This window comes from Gracilinanus agilis, chromosome 5 (genome assembly GCF_016433145.1).
Source record: "Gracilinanus agilis isolate LMUSP501 chromosome 5, AgileGrace, whole genome shotgun sequence".
Classification (NCBI taxonomy): domain Eukaryota; kingdom Metazoa; phylum Chordata; class Mammalia; order Didelphimorphia; family Didelphidae; genus Gracilinanus; species Gracilinanus agilis.
The window spans coordinates 17,720,636-17,746,622 of record NC_058134.1 but is presented as its reverse complement, the minus strand read 5'-3'; the positions used below and the strand labels follow the sequence as shown (position 1 = coordinate 17,746,622).

The window sequence follows — 25,987 nt, the reverse complement described above, 5'->3', positions numbered from 1 at the left end:
GAGAGAGAGAGAGAGAGATAGAGAGAGAGAGAGAGAGAGAGAGAGAGAGAAGGAAGCGAAGAAAGATTTGGATTTCGGTGCCACTACAGTTCAGTGTGCTTTCCTCTGGGAGGGAGAGAGGGGAGGTGTATTTTAAAGTTACATTCTGTAATCAATCTAAAACAACCAGGGAGCAAGGAGGCGGAGGCTAAGGGCTTGGCTAGGCTATGTGTAAATTGTATGTGACCCTCCATGTGTTCACCCGTATTTTGATTCCGTTGTGTCTGGCCCCAACACCCCCCCCAACACAAATACACCCGGTCTTGGGAAATAAGAAAGGGACATCCTAACCTTCAATCTCCTTGGATTTCCCCCCAAACCCTCCCCCCCTCCCCCCCGGAAAAATTGGTCAAGGCTGGGTGGTCGCTGCTGCTGCTTTTGCTGCTTCTTATCTTATAATCTCCAGGGGGGGAAAAAATCTCTCATGCTATCTTGTCTTCTCCTGCTCCCCTCCACCCCACCCCCAGACAACCCAGCTGCGAACTGGCTCCACGCAAGGTCCACCCGGAAAAAGCGCTGTCCCTACACCAAGCACCAAACACTGGAACTGGAGAAAGAATTCTTGTTCAATATGTATCTCACCAGGGATCGCAGATACGAAGTGGCCAGACTGCTCAACCTCACCGAGAGACAAGTCAAAATATGGTTTCAAAATAGGAGGATGAAAATGAAGAAAATTAACAAAGACCGAGCAAAGGATGAATGATGTGAGCGGGTTGATAAGAAGGCTGGGAGAAGATCTCACCACCACCCCTTTCCTTCTCCTTCCCCCTTCCCCAGCCTCCATGATTCTCACACAATCTCCGGGACTGTATCCAGGCCTCATCCCCATCCCCCCCCCCACCCCTTCCCTTCTTCCTCTTTTCTCCAATCTTTATCATTCATTAAGACTACCTTGTCTTGGTAGCACGGGGCCTTGCCCAGCCTGTGGTGGAGGTACCGTAAGCTTTTTCATTTTCTATCCTAGGACAAAAAAAGGGGGCATTAGTGCTGTATGGCTGTGTGTGTTGGCTTGTATTAAAAAAAAAAAAAAAAAAAAAGACAAGAAAAGACAAGAAGAAATCTACCTGTTCCTTACTTATGGGGGAAAAAAATAACTACCTTTTTCCTAATGCACAACTCTCTGGACGGACTGTAGCGCGTAGTGTGTGTAGTTCTTTGATTTGCTCTGTGGGCAGCGGAGAGGGCTGCTGTAATACTTGAACATGTGTTTTGTTTGTGGTTAATCATTGTTCGTGAATCCACTTTTGTGCTTGGGTGCCGGCCCTACCGGTTGTCATCGTGGACGCTAGGAATCTCATTCGAACTCAGGTTGTTGACGAGAAATGTGGCAAAGGGTCTAGCTCTGTAGTGTAATCCGTCTTTCTTCTGTATAACTAGACAGTTAACCTTCGATTGTAATATAAATAGAGAGAGTATATAAAATAATAGCAGCCCAGGCGAGAAAAAAAAAATTTAAAGAAAAAAAAAAAAACAAACCAGAAAAATCGTTAGGCTGGGAGGGCTCTGTGGACTCCGTGGCCTCTCCCCAACGGCTTTCCAATCGGGCCACTTTAGTCTGTACAGTTGAGCTCTAGTACTGTCTTGTCAGTTGTATATAATCTATATATTAAAATGGGGGGAAAAAGGAAATACTCCGGCAAGCTTGAATCTTGTTTTTGCACCGGTGAAGCCGTTTTCAGATTGCCGAGTTATTTGTCCACGTGAAGAAGGTAACTACCTATAGTTTACGTTTAATTTTAACGAGGGGGGAACGAATGCTTATTGTAATGGAGTTAATTTTATTGATAATAAATTATGCGCTATGAAACCTGCCATCGGGCTACCGTAGATTTGTATCACTTGAAATTTGGGGACTTCTGTTGAGGCAGAACAATAAATACACTGTATATTTTGCAAGAGTTACCTCATGGCCTACTGACCAAATTGTTGTGTTGAGATGATATTTAACTTTTTGCCAAATAAAAATATATTGATTCTTTTCTATTCTGCGGGTGCGCTGTTTCGAACGTCCTTCTTTAAGCGGCCACTGCCGGGTTGCTTTTTCCCCAGCCAGGTTCTAGAGGGGGGACCAGGGCCGGGCAACCCAAGGGACTGCGGAAAGGGCAGGGGCAGAGCCTAAACCTGGCTTTCTTTTTGCATTCTCCTCCCGTCCGGACAGGCCCCTAGTTGCAGCTTTCTTTTGTGGTTCCTAGTTTTTTCCTTCCCTCCCCAGACCGAGACTGAGGCAGTAACTTCCAGTCTGAACCCCAGACGCTGGCCCCTTGCCCTGGCCCGGGAGGGGACACTGGAGAAGGAAGATTTCTCAGCGAACTGGCTGCAGCTGGAGAGAGCAGAGAGCTCCCATTAGTGTAGGCTCAATGCTTGTTTCCAATCTGGGCCCTTGGGCCCTTAGACTCGGTCAGAGGACCCCCAAAGGAAAGTAGGTGGACAAAAGGGGGCGAACCAGCCCAGCTAAGGAGGGAGAGAGAGCAGAGGGGCCAGACATATGGGGAAAGAATTGGACAGAGAACCAAGTGAAAATAGCTCCCACTGCCTGCGTGCGTCTAATCCGGGTGATGGAGAATGTCCTGAAATCCAGACTACAGCTACGTTTGAAAACTTAATTATTTGCTGCCAGTTCCTGAAAAATGGGGAGTCTCTCCCCCTGTCCCAACAACCTCCTCTTCCTACAGTGGTGGTCTTTCCCCAAGATTTCTTTCTTTCTTTCTTTCTTTCTTTCTTTCTTTCTTTCTTTCTTTCTTTCTTTCTTTCTTTCTTTCTCTCTCTCTCTCTCTCTTTCTTCTTCTTCTTCTTCTTCTTCTTCTTCTTCTTCTTCTTCTTCTTCTTCTTCTTCTTCTTTTTCTTCTCTTCTTCTCCTCTCTCATTCTCCATTTCTCTCTTTTTGTTTTGAACTTGAAAGGGAAAGTTTCTTTCCTAAAGATAGGGCTTTTTTGGAGCGATAATAAATTTAATAAAAAAAAATAAAATTTTACCAGTGGCCTGGAGATAGAAATGAAGCCACAAAGCTCTCAATCCAGACTCTGGGAGGCTTTAGAAAAGAAGGAAGGAAGAAAGAGAGAGAGAGAGAGGGAGGGAGGGAGGGAGGGATAAAGGCAAAAGGAATTTTCATGGGGCAAAACGAAATTTTGTTTGGGGTGGGGGGTGGGGGGAAGACATGGAAGGCCTCCAGAGAACAGCCAAAGAACTGGATGGTAGATGACAGTCTAAAGTGCAGTTCCTGCCTGGGCTGACATTTTAGCTCTCACAGAAAGTCTTCTTCCTCCTCTCCTGCAGCCCACGTCCCCTCAACCCCTGCTCCCGGCTGCCTTTCTCAGGCAAGGCTGAGGCAGCAGAGACACTGAAGAATCACTGGGGGACTTGCCTTCTAGGGGGGCCAACAAGAGCGAACACTCAGAGTGGCAAGTCTTGGCAGAAGAATCTGTAAGGAAAACGCAGAACCATGGAACGCCATAAAAGAAAATGACGGCTGTTAGCGTTTATGGGGTGTAAAGCGCTTCAGGGGGAGAGGACAAAACTTAGGGAGCGGCCGCCGCCAGGCGGGCAGGGAGGCCTTTCGGAGGTGCAAGGGGCAGCAAAATGCTCGATGGAACCTTTTTTTTTTTTTAAGTTGACTTCTGAAAAGCTGAATGTGTTGTTATAATTAGTAAAGGGGGAAGTAGTTCTGCTTGTCAAAAGCAGAGAGAGAGAGAGAGAGAGAGAGAGAGAGAGAGAGAGAGAGAGAGAGAGAGGAAGGAAGGGAGGGAGGAAGGCCTTAATTGGTCCATGTTGGGACACCCTCTGTTGCTGCAGACTGAAGAAACTTCAAAGAATGGGCATTAAGGGTGTGTAATAAAGGACGGGTCTGCAAACTGTCTGGAATTCGGCCCTTAATGAGTTTACAACTGTCCAGCCACAATTAAGATTTTTCCACAAAAGCTTTTTTTCATTTATTTTGTCTGGTCTCAGAAGATAAGGGGGGGTGTGAGGAAACAGCCCCCTTTTATGGGGACTGGTTGCTGCCCCTTGGGCGGCGTGGGCTCCAGTTTGGACATTTATCTTTCATGTTTTCTAAGCAACAGGGTAAGAGGATGGCAGTTGTTTCCCCCCTTCCCCTTTCTATAATTGGGACCCTGCAGTGGGCTGGAAGTGGGACTGGCGTCCCTGGCCCCAAGGCCAGCTTGTTAAGGGGGGGGCCAGCTGCTGGGCCCGAATCCTGGGCATTCCAGAGAGCTGCAGTGTCGGCCAGTGACCAGCAGATGGCAGTGTGGTTCCACGGAAGCAGCCCTGCTGCCGCCATGAAGCCCTCAGCCCGGACTCAGAGCAGCTTCTAAAATGTCGACTTTATGGGAGTATTTCTGGATTTGAAGCCACTGATTTGAGTTTAACAACGGTCAGATATTTCCGGTCCTGCTCATGTTTTGACTGATGCCTTGCTGGAAGGGTTTAAAAAAAAAAAAAAGATAAATTGGTCTGTGGACAAGGCTAGTCTGTCCCCTGTACTGAATGCTGGAAAAGACTGGCGTTTGCAGGATATGGGTTTTAAAAGAGAAGTTTTGGGGGGACAATTTGGGGCCGACGCTATGGTCCGAGCGTTTTCTGCCCTGACGAGCAGCTGGAGAGAAGCTCCCCGCGTGGAACTCAGTCTCGCTGAGAAGGGCGTTCTCAGCTGGCATAACCTGCCAGAGTGGGTCCCCTCCCTGGTCCCCAGTCAGAGGAGCCAAGGGTCCCCAAAGCTGGTCGGTGAGAAGCCCAGCACTCTGGAGAGAAATACACACCTACTCACACAGCCACAAAATAATCACAAGAACAACCACCGGCAGCAACATAACAGATCAGGTTAGGGATTGGTTTGGTTACTTGAAAGAAAGTATTTAAAGAAATTGAGCAGAGACTCACTTAAATTGAAAATGAGTTTTAGGGGCCTCGACTTTTCCTTCTAAATATTGCCTTTTGCGAGAGGCTAAAAACCCCTCCAAAATGACTATTTAATTTATAAAATAAAGATAATTTGTAATAGTCCAACAAGCCAGACTATTCTTTTTTAAATCAATATTTATTCCTCAGTTACAAAAGTAGAGCAGCGTTGATTTTTATCTTCAATTTCCCTCCTCCTCTCTCCTCTTTCGTTCCTTCCCTTTTTCTCTCTTTTCCTCTTTCTCCTTTTTTTCCTCCTCTTTTTATTTGCTGCAAGAAAAAAGGAGAGAATCGCCAGGATTCTGTAGGGTTTTGTTTTCCTGAGTCGGAGCGGGAGGGGAGAGAGAATTAACCACAAGTATTTAAAGTGCGAGCCGGGTTCAAGTCCCAGGAAAGGAGAGAAAAGGAAAAAAAATCAAACAATACCTCCGTTCCATACGCACAAACACACAGCACCACTTCTGCCATTCCACGAGGAGAGTGAGGAAGCCGGGAGCTGGGTTTGTTTCCAAGTGGAAAAAAGCAAAAGAAAACTGAGAAAACCACGAACCCACCCGGGAGCTCTGGAAATCCGGCACAAGTTGTATTTATTTGGGTTATTATAGTCTCCGCCAAGCCCACAAAATGTTTATGACCCAGATCTCCGCGACAAACGCGCTGTAAAACTGAGGACGGGATTTTGGCTTCATATGGACCTCTTCCTTTCTTTTATTCCATGTGTTTGTGGGTGGGTGTCTCTGGCCATATTTATCTACGTGTGTGCATGCACACGCACACATAACATACACATGCATTTACCCAAGAGGGTGAAATAACTCCATAAATTGGTATTTGGACCTGAACAGATTTGCGTCTGTGTCTGTGTATATTCTGATTACATGGAGAACGATTTCTCTGTAGATATTTGGTGTGTATGTATGTTTACATACATGCACGCACATGTGTGCATCTGTAATATTCATACGTGTATATGCACAAAGCACAGAGAGATATTTCTGTATTTTTACAGATATGCAACCAAACGGATCGACTGCTCGGCTCAGCCCAAAGGCTAACTTGTTTGTTCAGGTTGTCCAAGCCGGGAATTGGACTAGGCAGCTGCTGGGCAGAACCCCGTGAAGGTGGTGGGCCTGCCTTGCCCAGGGCTGTGTCAGCAGAGATTTCAAGCCCCCCAATCCACCAGCCGCAGATGCTCTGGACTGGCGGGCCGGGCCTCGGAGACCCAGTGCTGCATGGGACCCCCTGAATTACGCAGCTAGGCTGGAGAGCTCGGGCTCGGGAGAGGGGTGAGTGGCAAGCGCTCCTTCTTAGCTCGGACACCCGGCAGGGCCACAGCCCGAACCACCTCTCGTTCTATTTCTTTGCTCATTTTCCCGGGTCTGTAATGAGTCTATCACCCAATCCTGCCGGCTCGGAGATGTCCTGGATTACAAATAACAAATATTCTCTTTGGCCAGTTAAGGCAGCGAACGAGGAGAAAGTGGCACGCGGAAGGGCGTTCAGAAAGGAGCGAGGAGGGAGCCCTGGCAAAGAGGCTGGGGCCGTGGAGAGCCACGGACCGGGAGGTCGTTGTGGGCATTAATATTTTTATTGATGACTATATTTCTGGCTCTCACTATACAGAAACACACAGCTGGGGGAAAGAGAGCCAGGAGCCAGAAGCTAATGTGCGGGGAGCGAGACCCTCCTTCTCTAAAGCCAGAGGTGGGATTAGACCTCTTTGGCCGGTCTAAGTCGGTGAGCGGGCTTTCTATAAATGCATAGACAGGGCTGCGTGGACACAGACATAGGTGAGCACCTGTAGGCCTGCCATTTATCCCAAATAATAACAATACACTGTGATTGTTGTTGTTTCCATAATTCCTCGGGTGTAAAGGAGCGCTGGTGGAGGCTAAACCTCGGCGGTTCTAGAGAGAATTTTTGACTTTGGAATTTAAGACAACCTGGCTCGGGGAAGACCATTTCGGATGCAGAGAAAGAGAAGGGAAAAAAGAGTTTTAAAAGAAAGTGAGGGAACATAATACACACATTTCCCCTCTAGACTCTCCTCAATTCAGGGTCGTGGTTGCAGGCCAGTTCCTGGAGATTCGGGAGCAGCAGCCAGGGAGTTGGGGCTCGATGTGAACAGAGCACGACCTGTCTGTCCCATGAGGGCAAGAGGCTTGCAAAGAGCAGCTCCCGCTGCCCCAGTTGTGGGGTGCTGAAATTCGTTGTGCTCTTTGCCCCACCTTTCTTCTAGCTCCTGCTTCCCCAGCCTCTTCGGAAAGGGCATGGTCTGTTTTAAATGTCATCTCTGCAAACCCTGTCGCCTATCTTCATCGCTGGAGTCTAGACAGGGGCTGGGCTGCCTGTTTCTTTCTCTTGCATCTTGGTCTGTTGTCACCAGAGGAACAATTTATTGGTCTAAAGCAGTCTAATTCAGTCGCTTTGATCTCCTGGGTCGTCTTCTCGTTGCCTTCGCTTTTGGTTAATGTCCCTAGACCTTTATTTCCTACCAGAGAGTGATGCTATTTAGGATATTTGTCTTTTTCCTCTGCCCCCCACCCCATTCACCCCTCCCTCCTTTACTTGGGATAGGGCTGGCCTCCTGAGTCCCATAAACAGGCTTTTCAGGAGATTGGACCCTCTGGTTCCGAGTAATTACGGGTAGAAGGTACCCAGACAAGGCGACTAGGGCATAGCTCCAGGTCAAGCCCCCCACTAGTTTACCTCCCCTTCGGGTCCAGTGTCCAAAAGGGCCTGGGCCTTCCTTTAGCCAAATTCAGTGACATGTTCTTAATTCCTGACTCCGGGGCTGCTGGGCCCTGCCATCCTTCCAGAGCCTCATTCCTCCGAGTGCCTTTTGTGTATTTTTTTTTTTTTCCCAGATTGTCAACACCCAGAGAGGGTGCGGCCAAACACACCGGCCAGGAACCATCTTAAAGGGTGAGCAGCGCTTTGTACCCGAGGAACCAAATTCTCATTTGCAGGAGAATTTCCGGGGCAATCCATTGTGCTCCCTCCAGTTTATGATGTGCAATACAGGCGGGCAGTAAAAGCTGTCCTGACCCGGGCCCTCTGTCTGAGGGCCGAAGCAAAGTCATTTTACGATCCGTTTAGAGGAAGGGCTCGCCCCGACATCCTCAATGGAGAGGCATTTCCATTGTTGGAAGGCGGGCTGAGCTGGGCAGGGCAGGGCTGGGCTGGGCTGGGGTGTGGGGGGAGCGCTGAAGGAGGCAATGAAGCTTCTTGCTTAGCTTGTGCGATGCGGGGGAGGGGGGATAAGGTGGCCTTCTGCTGCGGAGCACGGGAAAGGTAAGTGTGTTTGCGCTAGTATGCGTGTGAGACTGTATTGGGGCGCTGGGGAAAAGTAGTCTGGGAAAGAACTGTGAAAGGGGGAATAAAGCTAGATTTTCCAGTGCACCCCCACTCCCTACACACACACACACACACACACACACACACACACACACACACACACACACACACACTCCCACCCTCCATTTAAGCCGATTTTCCAAAGGGATGCATTTCCTGGGAAGGGCCCCAAATTGACCATCGCTTCAAGCTTAGTTCCTATTCTCTAGACCCATCCTCTTGCGGCCCGGTACAGGACTAGACTGACACAATACAGACCCAGTAGAGGCTTAGTGGGACTGAATTGACTGAAGGGATCCTTCTTCGACCCAATTCGCTTTTCCGATCTGTTCTTGAAGCTATAGATCCCAAGAGCAGAAAACCTGGCTAGGGGCGTAGGAGGGGAAAGAGCTATGGTTGGTATCAGCTCCTCAGCCCCAGTTTTGCAGGGACTCGATCAAAGAACAAAGAAACGTCAAAACGGGCCTCGAAGAGACCCCCAGTTCTCCTATACGACCAGCGGTTTGGCCTGGGGTGGAAGGACCCGAAGGTAATCTCCTCTTTCTGAGAGGCAGATTCTGGAGGAAGGTGACTCCGAAGACCGAGAAGAGGAGTAGGGGGTGGGGTGGAGCGACAGGAAAAACTTGGGGGTTTAACAAATCCTGTTTGCAAACTAGAGTTATTAATAGAGAGATATTTCCTTTCTTCCTTTGGGGTGGCAAATGAATGCCTCGATTGCCCAGGCAGAGGTTTTCGGAAACTTTTACTTCATTGGAGACGCATGGCTCCTGTTTAATTTGGTGACTTGTTTTATTTTAATATTTAATTTTAACTGCATCTGGAAACGACTGTGCCTTCTTGGCAAACCCAAATAGGACACGCTGCCTGTAACGGGCCATGGTGGAGAGGGAAATACTAAAGCCGCGGGACAGCGGTCATGCAGAGGGGCACCCACAGCCTCCAGGCCGGCACCTTGCCCATCCAGTCTCAGCCCTGCAGGAATCCAGGGAGAGGTCAGGGTGGGTGGGAAGCCCGGAGAGTCAGGTAGGGGAAACGGTGTGGAGAAGAGACAACAACAGTCTGGAAGCAGGAGGAAGGGAGGGTGATGGCAGTGGGGGGGTGGGAAAGGGTTGGATACTGTCTCGGTTTCTCTGCCTGTGGTCACCCTTAGCAGAGGGGCAAGTGTCCAGGGAGCCCTGGTCCCGAGGGTGCGCGCATACCCGGGCACCGCTGGACCCGCACCCTAGGCAGGGCACGGGACGGTCGGCGCACGGAGCGCGTACATACTCCCTCCCCCGTTTGAACCTCTTCCCCTGCCATGCTAGGAGGGAGGCTGGAGTCACCCTGAGCTCTACCACCTGTGATGGAGGAGGAGATTGGCGGAGGCCGTCATATGACCGGTCACGTGCTGGAGGCAAGCTCCGTCCAAAAGAAAATGGGGTTTGGTGTAAATCTGGGGGTGTAATGTTACCATATATCACGCTACCTCGTAAAACCGACACGGGAGCCTGCCGGACAACAAATCACGGGTCAAAATTATGAGTTCTTCGTATTATGTGAATGCGCTTTTTAGCAAATATACGGCGGGGGCTTCTCTGTTCCAAAATGCAGAGCCGACTTCTTGCTCCTTTGCCACCAACTCTCAGAGAAGCGGCTACGGACCCGGCGCGGGCGCCTTCGCCTCCTCAGTGCCCGGCGTGTACAATGTGAACAGTGCCATTTATCCAGGCCCCTTCTCGTCCGGATACGGCCTGGGCTCAGACGCCTACAACCTGCACTGCTCGTCCTTTGATCAGAATATCCCCGTCCTCTGCAATGACCTAACCAAAGGCAGCTGTGAGAAAGCCGAGGCGAGCGCCCTGCACAGCCAGGCAGAGACCAATTTCCGGATATACCCTTGGATGAGGTCTTCAGGTAGGGGCAGCGGACACGAGGAGAGGCGAGGAGAGAAGGCAGAGGACAGAGGAGAGGGGCGAGAGGGACCAGGAGAGGGAGGGGGAGAGGACAGAACTGGACTGGGCAGGGAAAGAAGAGAGCAGGGAAGAAGAGAGGAAAGGAGCAGAAAGGACAAAAAAGGAGACTGGAGAGGACAGGAAAGGCTAGGGCAATAAAGGGGACGGGACAAATAAGAGAGGCAGGGGCAGGACAGGGGAGATAAGAGGGCAGGACAGGGCTGGAGAGCAGAGGGCAAGCAGGCAGGCAGGCAGGCAGGCAGGCAAAAGGAGAACCAAAGTGACTCCTGTCAGAGCCAGTCTCCATGGTTTTAATTATAGCAGAGGCGCCATTGCGTAGAGAGCCCGTAGCATTGTATGTAAATGAGTATCATAAAACTTTTTATTGCCCAATTAATGGGTTCTATCCTCGTAAATTTATTTAACTCCATTTGCTTTGGAATTTTTAACATTAAGTGTACTCGTTCGCCATTTCCTCTTCTTTTTCCTTTTGCTCTCTTCTCTCGTTTTCTTTTTCTTCCTCCATAGAGAGAGAAGGGTCGGGAGCCACCCTCAAGCCTTCCCTGCCCACCCCACCTGGAGCCCAGGCAGATTTGGGGTAGAGGTTGCAGGAGGATTGGGGAGATAGAAAGACGGACGGGTTCAGGAAAGAACTGCTGAGCGAACAACAAGGCAGGGGGTCCATGTTGAGCTAGACTGGGGAGACAGGCCCAGCTGCCCAGGGAAGCTGCTTTGGGAGTCGGCCGTGTTTGTGGGTACTGGAGGGAACGGAGAAGGGATCCAAAGATCCCAGTAACTGGCAGAGATTTGCACTGGCTCTGGCTGGCTGCTGGGCCCCTCTTCGACTGGAAAAGGAGATATACTCCTCTTACTTGCCCCCAGTCTATATTGCTAACTTCCCTTTGTCAGAGCAGGCATTGTGGAAACTTAGCCGGCTGGAAAGGGGTTAAAAAAAAGCCTCCTAAAGTTTGGACGGGACTTGATGTTTCCTTCCCCACCCCCACCCCCCATGAAGATCTGTTTTTTATTTCTTCTCTTCTCTTCCCATCCCGACAGCCCCCCCCCCCCCAACTCCGTAGACAAGTAGGGGCAGCAGGAGTTGGAGAACTGGTCGGGGCTGGGGCTTGGGGGGAGGGGTGGGAGGTCGAGCGGCCGGGCCAGAAAGGCGAGGGGAAAGAAGGGGTGGGGGCTAAAGGGTCTAGGCGCCTGGGGGAAATAAGGAACTTTCGCTCTTCCTCCCTGGCTAATCCCCCACGGGTTCTGTTTCTCTCGGTGCCTGGCGTTGCTTGCAGGTCCGGATCGCAAAAGAGGCCGGCAGACCTATACCCGTTACCAGACCCTGGAACTAGAGAAGGAGTTTCATTTCAACCGCTATCTGACACGGCGGCGGCGCATCGAGATCGCCCACGCCTTGTGTCTCACCGAAAGGCAGATCAAAATCTGGTTCCAGAACCGGAGGATGAAGTGGAAGAAGGAGCACAAGGACGAGGGAGCTGCAGCTCCAGCCGCCACCGAGAACGCCTCGACCACCCCTTCGGCCGGGAAAGTGGAGGAAGAAGAAGAGGAGGAGGAGGAGGAAGAGGAGGAGGAAGAATGAGGCTAGAGCTGAAGGAAGGAAGCCCTAGCCGCCCAGCCGAGCTGTGGAGTCTGATGGATGCACGTGACAGTCGGAAAAGCGTCTTTAAGAGACTTACCCGTTTTATTTTAAAAAAAGAAAAAGAAAAAAAAAACAACCCTCCCCCACCCCAAATCCAGCTCCTCTCCCCTGCCCTGCCACCCTCCTAGCTCAGCTCCCACGACTGGCCACGCAGAGGTGTCTAGTCTGTGTCTTCTTCTCCCCTTCCCCTCCCCCCTCTTTCTCCTCCCCGGGTCCCTTGGAGTCTCTTAGCTGAGCTCCTCTACCCTGAGCCGGCATAGGCCAGGGCCCCCCTGCCCAGTCAGTGCCCTCGGCCCCGTGGCTGCTATCCCTACCCCTGGCCGAGGGAGCCCGACGGGTACACAGCGCTGGCGCTCAGAGATACTACCTAACAGAGCCCTTGGGCTCGGTCACCCCCTGATGAAGAGGGCAAGGGCGTTCAGGCGCCCACCAAACTACCTAATATGCCAACCCCGAGCTCTGGGGCTTCCGTTTCACAATTCAGAATCGTCTCTTTCATTTTCCTTCCTGAAAGGGCAATAAGAGCAAAAGTGGGGAAGGGAGAGACATTCTGACCCACACAAACACACAACACGCCATTACACACATACACATACACCTAGACAACCACTACACTCCAGCAATGATCTGTACTACCTATCTGATTTCCAAACTACCTATTTTTTTGCTTCACCTACCTAGCTCCTCCATTGAGACTGTACTTTAGAAATCCAAGAAGGCTTAGATGCTAAAGATGACTGATTTAAAAAAAGAAAGAAAGAAAGAAAGAAAGAAAGAAAGAAAGAAAGAAAGAAAGAAAGAAAGAAAGAAAGAAAGAAAGAAAGAAAGAGAAAGAGAAAAGGGAAAAAAGAAAAGCATAATATTTTCACAAAAGGCTTTTAGTCCACTTGACTGTGGAGGAGCGCTTCTTTTCGTAGCTTGGGCAGAGAACTGGGGACCAGGGCTCGCTGGCTTCTATTTAAATTGAAAAGAATAATAATATATTTATTCCAAAGCGACTCTAAGTGAAATCATATGCTGCAAACTCGCTTTCCTCTCCTTGCCTGAACATTCCGAGTTCAGAAGAAATGCCTCCGCTTCTGGGGAGGGGGTGAGGAGGGCACCCTCTTTCCCTTGGCTGGCACCCCTTTAGGCTTCTGCTTGGCCAACCTTCCGAGGGCTGCAACATCCTCTGAACCAAGTTTCTGGCGAAAGTGACCATTCCCCCCGCCCCCACACTTAAATACACCTTATCCTTCCCCTGCTCACCTCTCCACACCGCCCCGAATCCTGCCTCCTACCCAGTGTTTAATATTGCTACCCTGACTTTTCCTACACTAACAAAGCCTGTATATTTGATCGAGTTTGGGGGGGTCATTTATATTGTCTTGAAGCTTCTTTGTAAGACCTTGTCCTGACTCGGGAAGGCTGTCATTCATCGGGATACCTTTGTAGTGTGGTGTTTTGTTGCTAACTCCTGTAGCGAGGCAGGCTGGCGGGGCGGCTATAACGCCCTGTTGAAGCTGCCCGGTCTTGGTCCCTGCCCCACCCCTGCCCCTGTCTCTGGTGTTCTCTCGTGTTCCCGTCGACATTGGCGCTGCCGTCTATGTAGGTCTTGAGAGTCCCAACTGTGTGTGTGAACTCCAAGGAGGTGACTGTTCCGGTCTTGCCCCCTCCAAATGTGGTTTATGTTACATAGAAAAATAAATGCATATATGCTTGGTGACAATAGACTAGCTTTCTTTATTCACCGCCAGGCACCAGAAAAAGCACTGGGGGAAATAAAGGGCTGGGGGGGGGGGCAGGGAGGGAGAATATCGTCTGAGCGATGAGCGTGTGGAATAAGGACACACGTATGTGCCACTTACACATGTATGTGGATACATGAATGTTCGGGATCTTTGTGAATACAAACACATTTCCATTTGCCAACATTCCAGCGCTGTGGCTCGCATAAGTGGACACCCAAACGGGCACCTTTCTCAGAATAGGGTCCTGGGGGATTGCCCACATCACACTGGCTTGGCCCTACCTCGCCCCAGCTCCATAGCCTGCCTGCGCTGGGAAGCTGAGGCCGGCAGAGCTGAAACAGTCTCCCTGAGGTTCTGCCCCAGCCCGTGAGGTTCAGGAGCCACACTGCAAGCGAGACAAAAAAAAGTGTGGGGCTCCGTGGCCGAAGTGCCCTTGGCAGGGCCTGCTGCTGGATATCGTCCCCCTTCCCGTCTAGCCCTGGTCCATGGCTCCATCCTATTCTAGGCCGTCCCATTCTATTCTAGGCTAGGCCATCTCATCCCATGGGCAGTTGCTGCTAAGGGGTCCTGGGGAAGGGAAATCGAAATTCACTCAAACTCTCCTGCAGCCAGGGAAGAGATTGGGGATGGGGAGGAGGAGGAGGAGGAGGAGGAGGAGGCCAGAGCGAGGGGGAGGGGGAGGGGGGGTGAGGAAGGGAGCCCAGGGCTGACCTGCAGAGGCCCAGAGTTCCACTCTGCCTGCCTCTGCCAAGCGGCCTTCGCGGCGGCCTCCTCCTGGCTGGGAGAGCGTCTAATTGCTCCTCAAATAAAACGAGGGCAAAGTGGGTCTGCAAAAAGCCAAGCCTAGCACTCTGGGGCTGCCTTCCTGGTAAGATGGCGCCTCCGTAAGACCTGCCTCTTCTCAGTGATGAGGAAAAGGCCATAAATCCGTTGTTGTTTATGAAAATTTACAACTTTGCAATACAACTTTATGAGTTGTTCGGGGTTTCCATTGGCCGCTGTCGGTCATGTGGATGGTAACCGTGAACATGAACTTTTTTATAATTTCCCTTGCGAGAATAGAGCTGCATTCTTTTGCTGAGCTCGGTACTGCTTCGGATCTCAGGCTTTTCAGTCCCCATAGCGTTTGTTCTTTGGAAGGCGATGGGGAGCGGAGAAGGAGAGCATGCAGGGGCGGCCTCCCAGCCCTGGCCGCCCGGCAGGGGCCTTTCCCGGAGCTCGGGTGCAAAGGAAGATGGGGCATGCTGGATTCCAAGCGGCGGAGTGGCCGATTTTCAGCTCGCAACCTGGCTAATTTCCTGCTTCTTCTGGCACCAAAAGGAGGGCGATTCGTCTCCCGGGCAGCAGGCAAAGCGACAGCTGTCAGAATGGCTCGAGCTCTTTCCTGTAAGTCAGAATCTAAAGGTGAGACGCGTTCGCCACTAGCCTCAGAGGTAGCTTAGCAGCGGCGTGGCTGAGTGGCGGGAGGGCTTTCGGAGAGCCTAAATAGAGACCGGTGTGGAGGCAAACATTGCCAAAGAAATCCCTACACCCTGATGTAGATCTATAGTGAATATTGGATATGGTATAGACATATATATTCCATACGTATATGTATATACGTCTGGCTGGGCATGCCCATGGCTCAGAATCCTGGCACTACCAGGGCACCAAGCGCTAGAGACACCCAAACTACCAGCGTTTGTCTCTGAGCAAAAAGGCTTGTAATTTTTCATAGAGACCCACGGTTTGGAGTTGAGGACTTTTTTGCCATGGAGGAATTTTTTTTTTTCTTGTGTTGGTGATGGTGATTCAATTTAATTCGGATTCCCGCCTTCCCTCCTCTACCCCCTCCCCCAGACAAACGAAGGAACTTATTTCCGGCAAAGGAAGGGGAGGGAAAAAAAAAAAAAAAAAGGAAAACTATATATGGGCCAGCCTTTTATGTGGGTCCGAGCTGCCCCTTAATTTGGGGTGAGTTCGGTTTGCCGGGGGAAAAGTAGTGAAAAAGAGACTTACAAATTGAGAGCCCTCTCGCAAGGACCAGCTTCTCGTTTGGTACGGGTTTTCCAGGAGAGAGGTCTGCAATGGGAGAATAGAGGAAATCGGTTTGTTGTTGGAATTTGGGGGGTTCGCTTGAATAGGTTTACGTGTACATTGGATGAAGGTTCGCCGGTGGTGGTCGGGACGGGCTTTGAACGGTTCGGTTTCTACGGTGGCCAAGGGCGGCCTGGGTGTTTGGGAGCAGGTACTGCAGCGTGGACCCCAGGGCCCACGGGTGTTGAGTGACTGTACGTCCACCTCCGCATGTATCTCTCGGTGTCTCTGGGCAGCCTGGGAGCTCGCTACTCCTTTCTAATCAGAAGCAAATTTCTTTCAGCTTGGGACAGAGGACTTGTACCTGACTGCAATGGGAATAGGTTATGTGGGAAAAGAAGGGAGAGTGAAGGTGATTCATAAGAAAAGGCAAAGGCAGCGAGATCTGAGCAGGGCTGCAATGGATCTGTTTTCGGAACGTATTTGACGTCCTAACATGTGTTTCGGTGGTCCAGGGTGCCCTCGGGTTTGGTTTGTGAGCTGCGGAGCGCAGAGGGACAGGAAAACCCCTCACCCCGGCAGTGGTGCAGGGGCGAGGGGCACCGGGAATATCTTGGTATTCATTACCGTAATTCAGAAGGAGCCGCGCGCACTCCTAATGTTAACACCGGCGTTGTATGTATTCTCTCGGCGGCTAAAGAATTGTATTTGCATGGCACTGCGGTGTCTGCTCCCCTGCAACTGCAGTGAGGGGGGTGCGATTATTTATGGTGGCTCGCTCGGAGCTCAGTGCTGCCACGCTGTGGCCAAGAGCAGTATCGGCGAGCGACCGCGGCCAAGGGGAAGCCGAGCCTTGGAGAGAGTGGCTGCTTACTTCCCCTTGGTGGAATTACTGGAGTGGGAGAATGGAATGGGGAGGGGGAACGGGCCTACCCAGAGAGGTTGTGGGCACCTGGTCATTTTTGGATCACGCCCCACCTCCCAGTTGGTTCTCTGCAGGCCCAAGGATGGCCTGGGCACCCCCACCCCCATCCCCAACTACACATTTCTGGAAACCGGTTGCATAGCCTGGAGAGGACTGATTGAATAGCATGGCTGCCTCCTCCCCCCAAATGAGGTCCCTCATGCCCGTGGAATCCAAACAATGGTTCTGGGAGGGGGATAGGGATGGTTAGCCAACACCATTTGGATCTGGGAGTCTGAGAACAAGCTCCGGGGCTTGTGGGCCGCCCAGGGCCAGGTCTGAACCTGAGAAGAGACTATCTTCAGTCGGTGGCTGAAGAAATAGGGGTTTGCCTGGAGGGGTCGGGTCCAGCTCCCCCTCCCCTCCTCCCGCACCTGTGTGATTAGCAGCTTCTGAATTATTGATCCTATTGACTGGGAAGGAGACTGCGTGGCATGGCCGTGGCCCTGCCGGACTGTGGACTTGCTGGAGTTGACACTATGACATCGGGCGAGAATGAGGAGTAGCGGGTAGAGAAAGGGGTTTTTGGAATCCTGGGCAGATGTTTGGGGTGCCCTCCCCTCCCCCTCTTTGGAGAGCAGTTCCAAGGTAAGTGGCCTTTCCCGCCCCCCCCCCCTCTTCCTTCTATTGCTTTGAGAGAGCTGGGAAGTGGCCGGGGGAGGCGTCTGGCCTCCGAGGGAGCCCCTGGGGTCTGCCTCGTGCTGTGGTCTAATCTCGCTTGCTTGTTGTGTGGGTCACACCAGTTTCCTGGTGTGCGTGTGTGTTGTTTTTGATTCATGAAAAACACCTAAAGCTGGATGGAGAAACAAATTGGTCGGCTGCCAACCTATCGCACATCAGCCCTATAGAACACGCTCGGTTTCGATTTTGGTTTTAGTTTATGGAATTAAAAAAATATTTTTTTTCCGGTTTAGTCACTACGGAAACAAGGACGTAACGTTTCTCCCTCCTGCCTGAAAAAATGAGAATTTCACTTTGTCTCGGGAAAACCGTACCGAGAATTTAGGCCAAACCACGAAAACAATGACACCCCGGCCCAAGTCCCAGCCCTCACCCCGAGGTGCTATGGGGATGGAAAGGACGTGGAGAAAAGGGCAAGGTTCGTCCGGATAGCCAGGCAGCCCCAAGTCCCCGCTTTTCCCAAGATTCCACCAAATACCTTATTGAAAGCTTTGACTGAAAACGCCTAACTTAAACCAGGACTTTGTCCCCCCGCAGTTTTCAAACACAAATTCTTTCTCTCTCCCCTGATTCCTTTTGGCCTCGGTTCTGAAACGCGGGGGGGAAATAGCCCCATTTTCGTGCTCCAGCCCAGCACCAATTTATTTTGGTAAAACTTTCCAGGGAGTGGGTTGTTCTGGAAATAGGCACGAGGACTTCAGCTACATCCCAGAAAGAAATAAACACAGACACACACAGTGTATGCACAGTCTCCGGCTGTTTGTAAACATACACATGTACCCACCAGATCTTTCCAGATTAGGAATGCGGAAAGGGAGAAGAAAATGGGGGGGGGGGGGAGAGAGAAGATGAACAAAGTTCCTGCTTGATCACCGAAGGTAATTGCTTCTCCCACTGATATCGCTGACACCACCAGGATATTGCTGAGAGTTGCATACATTCGCTAGGGTTTTACAGATCTTGTAAGCAGCCTCCGGAAATTCAGCAAAATGGCATAAATAGACTTTCTCCAGCCACCATAGAATTCAGGGTTTTAAAGCTAATTCAGGAGGCTTTACAAACACAACCATAAAAATGCCACTGGGACGCTATTGCCTTTTTTTTTTTTTTTTTAAAGAAATGGATCCATCTGTTGGGAAGTCAAAGATCTAGAGGAAACACCTCTTGGAGAGTCATCCTGGATGGAGCCATTCATTCATTTACTGTCTGGGGAATGCAAGGGGTTAGGTAGCCCGGCGTTGTTTCAAGGAGCCTCCAGAATTTCTGGGGGCAACTACCTTAACTCCATCCAGAACATAAGCTCCCCAGCTTTGGGGCTCGCAGAGCCCCTCCAGGGCGCAGATTTCGACCTTTAAAGATGTATCAGTCCATTCAAATGTTCATCAAGCCAGGATTCGATCATTTAGTCCTGGGGATACCGAACAGGGCTGGGCTGCCTGGCCTCTTCGGTCACTGGCCCTCGGCCCTGTTCAGTGCTGGTGTCTTTTTAATAAGGTAAACGTTTCTCTCTGGATTTCGATCTCAGTGTGTAAACAGCATCGATGAACTGAGAGAAAGGAAACCGGAATACTTTGAGGGGTCAGGAAGAAGGAGAAGGTGTAGGGAAGAGGCCCTGGAGGGTTTCGGGAGCCCAGAAACCTTTGTAGCTCGCCTCCTTTTTGGAAATTTCCTTCTTTTCTCTTTTAAAAAAATATGGCCGAATTCGGGATCGCTCTTTCGGGAACTAGGTTGGGGGAGAAGAATGGGGATTTGTGGGCCACCGGCGGTGTTCGGCCTCGAAGTGAAACATTGGAAAGTACCTGAGTCGGGGGCAGTAGAGGTCTTTATTCTCTCTCTTTTTAAAATGGGATAGGGAGGCCTGAGGGAGGAGAAGGAGATCAGAAAGACCCTTTTGGACAGTGGTTGAGCATGATGCCCTGGGCAAGGAGGGTGTAAATTTCCCTTTCCTCCCCTTCCGAGTCTGGGCCCGAAGGGGCTTCCGCAGGCCTCTTTGGGGGTCAATGTGGGAGGAAGGGGTGATCGCATAGTCTTCCAGGTTGCAATGAGCAGAAGAGAGGCGGAAGGTCTCCTCTAGCCTCCGTCATCTCTCCCATCCCCCTGCCCCAGCGACTAGTGGGGCTCCAGAGCCCATGGGTGGGAGGTGAGGGAGCTAGGTAAGGGTAGGGACCCCCTGACCTCGGCCTCCCCCTGGCGGAGCCTAACTTGACGAATCTGTCCCTTTTTGCAGTTGCAGTGGGCAGGATGGGTGGGAAAGGAAAAGAAGGGGGGTGGGGGTGGAATCTGTTGTCACGGCCCTTCCTGGCAGAAGGTCTATCAGAGTTCCAGTTGCTTAAAAACAACGAGAGAGAGAGAGAGAGAGAGAGAGAGAGAGAGAGAGAGAGAGAGAGAGAGAGAGAGGAGGCCTCGGCCAGGCTGTCCTCCAAAACCAGGCTCCAGAAGGGCCCCCAAATCCCCGGGGCCCCGAGGCCAAGGAGGCCGAGACCGGCCCCCTCCTCGGCGGGCGGCCCTGGGCTGGCGTTCCGGGAAGAGAGGCGGGCGGGCAGGCTGGCTGTGCGTGCCCATTAATCTGCCGGGTGTGCGGGCTGGGGGTTGTTTGTAACTTTGCTGGCTCGGTCGCCGCGGGTCCCCGGGGAGCGGGCTCCACGGCTCGCTCCCATTGGCCGCCGCGCCGTCAGCTGGTGCTATTTGCTGCTGTCGCTTTTGGCGCTCGGCCATCCAGAAACAAACCAGTTCGATGACTACTAATAGTTATAGCCAGATGTACTAATACACAACAAATCACAGTCCTGCAGAGGGGAGCGCAAATGAGTTCCTATTTTGTGAATCCCACTTTCCCTGGGAGCCTGCCTAATGGACAGGACTCCTTCCTCGGGCAAATCCCCCTCTATCCAGCTGGCTATGATGCTCTGAGGCATTTCCCCGCTTCTTATGGGGCATCGAGCCTCCAGGACAAGACATACACCTCACCTTGTTTCTACCAACAGTCCAACACGGTCATTGCTTGCAATCGAGCGTCCTATGAGTACGGCACCTCTTGTTTCTATTCAGAGAAGGACCTGAGTAGCGCTTCTCCCTCGGGCAGTGGCAAACAGAGGGGCCACGGGGAGTATCTGCACTTTTCTCCTGAGCAACAATACAAATCCGAAAGCAGCGTGCAGGGCAAAATCTTAAATGACGAAGGCAGCGACCGGAAGTACACGAGTCCTGTTTATCCCTGGATGCAGCGGATGAACTCCTGTGCTGGTAAGTCATTGGCATGCAATTCCCTCCAATCCCACCTCCACAAAAGAAAGGAAAGAAGGGAGGAAGGGAGAAGAGAAGAACAAGGAGAGAGACACACAGAGAGACTGTAAAATAAGAAAGAATAGAAAGAAAGGAAAGAAGAAAGGGAGGAAGAAAAAGTTTTCTTTTAGATTTTAAAAAAAAAAAAAGGAAGTGGGGGAAAAATCCAATGGGGTAACTAGATTATAGGAAGGCAGGGCTCCTGTATCCATGTAACGTGACACTGTTGGGGAGTGGTGGTGGGGGCCTCCATTGCCAAGTTACTTGGGACCTGTGACATGGACAACGAGAGAGAGAGAGAGAGAGAGAGAGAGAGAGAGAGAGAGAGAGAGAGAGAGAGAGCCCATACTACATCCTCATGTGGAGTTTTCAAGCCACGGTGGACCAACATTCTATACACACACATCATTAATGATCAATCTCCCTCCACACCAAACCCCCCTCTCCTATACGCCTTGGAGATGCAAAGATAGATGGAGCTGCCCAATCTACTCCCTTCTAGTGACACCCTAAAGCAGTTGGAGGACCCAGTTCTCCAGCTTCAGATTTTGTCCCTCCTACTTCCTCTCCCCCTCTGCCAGAAACTATTCCCTGAATAGTCAACTTCTGAGACCCTGCCAGTCCTTCAGTTCCTCAGCAAGGTGGGCTTAATTAAGGTGGAGGATACCCCAAAGACCCTCTTTGCCTTCAAGGCCATTAATTTCCAGAAACTCTCGAAGCCTATCCTCCCTCCACCTTTATTTGCCCTGTCTCCCCGAAGCTCCACTAACAGAAGGTCCCTTGGAGCAAGACAGAAGGACTGAAGCAGATTTGGAAACTTAGGTCTTGTGCCTTTAAAAAGACGCCCATTTATCTTCAAAGGGGGCATGCTCGCTTTTCTTTCGTACAAGGTGGTTTTGGAAGAATCACTGAGGAGTTGTGGAAGCTGACTATTTTTATTACCCACAATTTGGCTGCCCTATGATGGCTTAGCTCCACTGATATCCACACAGATGTTTGTGCACACACACACACACACACACACACACACACACACACACACACACTGTATGGTCCTATCTCTCTATATGCTGAGATTAGTATGGCTCCCTCTCCACCCTGCAGTAATATTGGTTTCCTTCCTAGACGGGAAAAACACAACGCAATCATTGCAATTTAGACAGCCATCCCTGCCTAGGACAAATACCACTAACCTGCTCAGTCACCTTCATTACTGCAGAATTAGCAAAGTCAAAAAATAAGCCAGTGTGCTAGCTTTGCTTCCCTAGGAGAGACCAGAGGGGCGAGCCTACAGCAGAGCTGGCTCTTTCTCCCTCAAATCCTCGAGCCTTTTTTCAAGTCAACTCCCTCTCCCTTGCCTCCTCCCAGGTACTGTGTACGGCACCCACGGCCGAAGGGGAAGGCAGACTTACACGAGATACCAAACCCTCGAATTGGAAAAGGAGTTCCATTTCAACCGCTACCTGACGCGAAGGCGCCGGATTGAGATCGCCAACGCGCTCTGCCTCACCGAACGACAGATCAAAATATGGTTCCAAAACAGGAGAATGAAATGGAAAAAAGAGAACAAACTCATAAATTCCACACAGCCCAGCAGCGAAGAAACAGAGGAAAAGGCAGGGGAGTAGAATAACGAACGGCCTCAGCAAAGTTCCCAGGCCTTCCCCCTTCTTAGCGGCTTTCCCCTCTTGTGTTCTCATCCTGCCATTACTATTGCTGCCCTAAGTATTCACAGTCGGTTGATTTCTAAAGCTGGAGGAGAAGCTATATATGGGAATCAACTGTATTTCTTAAAAAGAAAAAAAAGGGGGGGAGCCACTGAAAAGCCTGTTGTGTACATAGCCCCCTCTTTTCCTTCTCGTGTAAAGTCAGTTAACCAGGCACCCAACCCCCAGAAGGTACCCTGTTTTCTAGTGAGCATCTCGGATTGTCCGAGGGTCTGTTCTCTTAGCTCTTATTTGGCTACCGAAGCAGAGAGGTGCCCAGTTTGGCATCTGAACCCGTTCACGTATTGAACTGAAAGCCGATTCGGAAGGGAAAAGACACCAACCCCGGGTTTCAACCCTTTCAGAATATCCTTTACGGTCGGGGTTGTCTCCTCCCTACGGTGTTTGGGAGCTGGTTGTCCAGCGGGGTCTACAAAAAGTTTTACGGTAGTAACGTACAACGTGATAAGATATAAACCAATAAATCTACTGAACAAAAGAGGAAAAGACAGTTGGGGTCCCCCGCACCCCCTCCCCCCCCAAAGACCTCCAGGAATAATTTCGCCTCCGGCAGAAATGGACAAGGGAAGAACTTTCAGGAAACAAAGAATCGCCGGGAAGGAGCTACAAAACTAATGTCCCCCAATGAAATCGGCTAACTAGAACGGGAAGAAAAGCAACCTTCCTAGGAAGGCAAGAAAATCTGGGCACCGAACTTTGCAGACTCGGGAGAAGCTCGATCTTTCCGCGGTTGAGGTGCCACACGGAGTCCCAGCTGCAATTCCAGAAGACCGGGTTGTTGTTGGTTCCCTCCCCCCCTTTCAAGTGTCAGTAAAAGGGGGGGGGGGTCATTTTTAATGGGTGGTACATTGGCCTGAGCTTTCCGCATTTCCAAGTGGTTCCTGGGCTTGGTCCAGACTGTCCCTTATCTCTCTGCTACCTTTGTCATTATACTTTCGAATCTCTGAGCCCAGGAAAAATAAGAGCCCCAGCCCGAGCTGCCCTGGAATGCTTCCATTCTGGCTCTCCTCGAATTTGTGAGCAGGACTCCCAAAGCAGGTCGGTAAAGCTATTTGTGCATCGCCCCACCTCTGCCTTTGCATTTGTGGGGAGCCTCGCCTGAGCCCAGAAGTATGCAGCCAGAAGCCCCCTCGCTTTCAGGGCTGGCCGGCTCGGGCATCTGGAATACGGTGTGTCAAAGATTTTCTTCCCCGGGCTCAGTCCTCCAAGCGATTGGAATCGCTACCTCCCCAAATCATATTTACTCGTGAGAAACAAATCGCCCGGGACCATCAAATGGTACGGAATTTGACCTCGCCTCGGAAAAGCCCAACACAAAAGCTAGCTTTGCTAGATGCCTGTCATTTCAAATCGGCAGGGTAGGAGCACTTATCCGCCTGCAGAAAAGAGGGCTGTGATTGCAGCTGCTGAGAGGGGGGTCAAGATTTATTTCTCCAACTGCTTCGGTGTCCGTCCCCGCAAAGAAAGAAGGGGGTTGGGGGACTTGGCAGAATCCCGAGCAGACAGCAGGACCCCCCAAAACCCGAACTAAAAACAAAAAAAGCAACCCAGCCCAACAATTAGAGGGGAAGAAAGGAAAGAGAAAAGCAAGTGAAGGCAAAATAATAAAAGTTCACCAATTTTCCCCGGCCTTTGGCATTATCTCTAGTTTTGTGATTTGCAGCTGATAGCCCTTACAATTGGTACATACTAATGGAACGGCGAGGGAAATGCAATAATTTTGCTATAATGGGCTGTAACCTCGATTCGACCCCAGCCCTGCAGCCGCGGGTCTGCAGGGTGAAGATCTAGCTTGTCTCCAGAGGGTGGCGCAAGAGTCCGACTGAAAGTCGGGAGCTGGTGGCGGGGACGCGCGCGGGGCGCGCGCGCCGAGCCTCCAGCATCCACCCAACTCCCCCATTAGTGCACGAGTTTACCTCTAGAGGTCATCAGGCAGGATTTACGACTGGACAACAAAAGCACGTGATTTGAAGTCGTACCCCATATTTGGGTGCCTACGTAGGAGGGAACCAAGTACATGTCCCAGTCATTTCCATAATTCATCATAAATTGTGCAAGGGTGCTATAGACGCACAAAACGACCGAGAGCCACAAATCAAGCACACATATCAAAAAACAAATGAGCTCTTATTTTGTAAACTCATTTTGCGGTCGCTATCCAAATGGCCCGGACTACCAGTTACATAATTATGGAGATCACAGTTCCGTGAGCGAGCAATACAGGGATTCAGCGAGCATGCATCCCAGCAGGTACGGCTATGGTTACAATGGCATGGATCTCAGCGTTGGGCGCTCAGCTTCCAGCCACTTTGGTGCCAATGAGAGAGCCCGCAGTTACCCCGCCAATGCCACCTCGGCGTCCACGGAGCCCAGGTATAACCAACCTGCTACGTCGTCTCACTCGCCTCCACCTGACCCTCTGCCCTGCACCGCCGTGGCCGCTTCGCCTGTCAGCGAGAGTCATCACGGGGTGAAAAACTCGCTAGCTAACTCCACGAGCACTTCGTCCAATTCCAGCAACACTCACATAAGCAGAGAGGGGGTTGGCACCTCGTCTGGGACGGAGGATGACACCCCAGCGAGCAGCGAGCAGGCGAGTGCCCAGAGCGACCAAAGTCCAGCCCAGCCAGCCCAGCCCCAGATCTACCCCTGGATGAGGAAACTGCACATAAGTCATGGTAAAGCCAGCCTTGGGCTCTCGCTCTCTCTCTCCCTCTCTCTGCCTCCGGCTGTCTGCCTGTCTGCCTGCCTGTCTGCCTGTCTGTCTCTCCTTTCTCTAAGAACCCGCGATGGCTGGCTCCGAGCTCTCTCCTGAACTGCCTGCCTGCCTCTTGTGTCCCTGCCTATCTTTCTCTCTCTGCCATTCTCTCCCTCTCTCCGCCTCTCTCTCTCTCCTCCTCGCCTGCCCCGCTTTCTCTCTCTTTGCATCCACTTCTCTCAGTTCACTGTGCTTGGAAATGGGGTAAACCAAATGGCCGCTTTGCAAGGCAAGTTAAGGCAGAAAAAGAAAGACGAAAAAGAAAGCAGGAAGGGAGGAAAGAGGCAAGAGAAGGGCGAGGGGGTGGGGGAGGCGAAAGCAATCCCGCACCCTTTCTTCCTCACTCCCAACTCCTAACAGCTGAGGGGGCAGAGAGGTAGATATTGGGAATGGGGGAAGTGAAGAGGTGCTTGTCACGGCGGATAATTTATTAGCAGGACTATAGTGGGGAAACAGCGTTACTAATTATATCTCCCCCCCCCAGAGGAATTTAGGAAATAATAAGGGCAGGAGCTCACAGGGTTATGAAGGGGGGGAGTTCGGGGAGCAGGCACGGGGGAGAAAGAAAGAACCCCGGACTTGTACGGGAGAACAGAGGGGAAGATGGAGGGGGGCTTCCTTCTTCCTTGTAACTTTGGGGAAGGATGACCCGGCGACCACTTTTCCTATCGTAAAATGACCATTATTCGAGGGCTTTCAGGGTATCGTAAAAGTAAATCGAATGAAAGCTGGGAGGGCTGTGCCTCTGGGAGACTAGCTTCCTGGGGTGGGGAGGCAGAAAGCAGGCAGCAGAGGGGAAAAAAGCTCCAGCTCTCAGCCCTACATCTGCTGATTGTTCGCCCGTCGCCAAACCGTATTGTTTTCTCTGCAGAAAGGAAAGGGGGAGGAAATGGAGGAGGTGGAGGGGGGGGGGGAGAGAAATGGAGAGAGGACTTGTTGAGCGTGTGTT

At 51.2% G+C, this 25,987-nt stretch overlaps 4 protein-coding genes across 4 annotated transcripts in view; all 4 read left to right on the top strand.

Annotated features, from left to right (window-relative positions):
- HOXA9 (homeobox A9) overlaps nucleotides 1–2,023 on the top strand; it is a 9,897-nt gene extending 7,874 nt beyond the window's left edge. The window contains exon 2 of the mRNA XM_044677653.1: nucleotides 507–2,023. Within this exon, the coding sequence (XP_044533588.1) occupies nucleotides 507–745 (239 nt within the window). The 3' untranslated portion in view covers nucleotides 746–2,023. The remainder of the gene's footprint in view (nucleotides 1–506) is intronic.
- A 7,677-nt stretch (nucleotides 2,024–9,700) lies between these two features.
- Nucleotides 9,701–13,582, top strand: HOXA7 (homeobox A7). Its single transcript, XM_044677654.1, has 2 exons — nucleotides 9,701–10,185; nucleotides 11,516–13,582. Exons 1-2 carry the CDS (start codon nucleotides 9,810–9,812, stop codon nucleotides 11,818–11,820), a joined length of 681 nt encoding a protein of 226 aa, XP_044533589.1. The 5' UTR covers nucleotides 9,701–9,809; the 3' UTR covers nucleotides 11,821–13,582.
- A 6,067-nt stretch (nucleotides 13,583–19,649) lies between these two features.
- HOXA6 (homeobox A6) lies at nucleotides 19,650–22,463 on the top strand. Its single transcript, XM_044678480.1, has 2 exons — nucleotides 19,650–20,514; nucleotides 21,922–22,463. Exons 1-2 carry the CDS (start codon nucleotides 20,076–20,078, stop codon nucleotides 22,179–22,181), a joined length of 699 nt encoding a protein of 232 aa, XP_044534415.1. The 5' UTR covers nucleotides 19,650–20,075; the 3' UTR covers nucleotides 22,182–22,463.
- A 1,659-nt stretch (nucleotides 22,464–24,122) lies between these two features.
- HOXA5 (homeobox A5) overlaps nucleotides 24,123–25,987 on the top strand; it is a 7,365-nt gene continuing 5,500 nt past the window's right edge. The window contains exon 1 of the mRNA XM_044678479.1: nucleotides 24,123–24,958. Coding sequence (XP_044534414.1) covers nucleotides 24,400–24,958 — 559 coding nt within the window. The 5' untranslated portion in view covers nucleotides 24,123–24,399. The remainder of the gene's footprint in view (nucleotides 24,959–25,987) is intronic.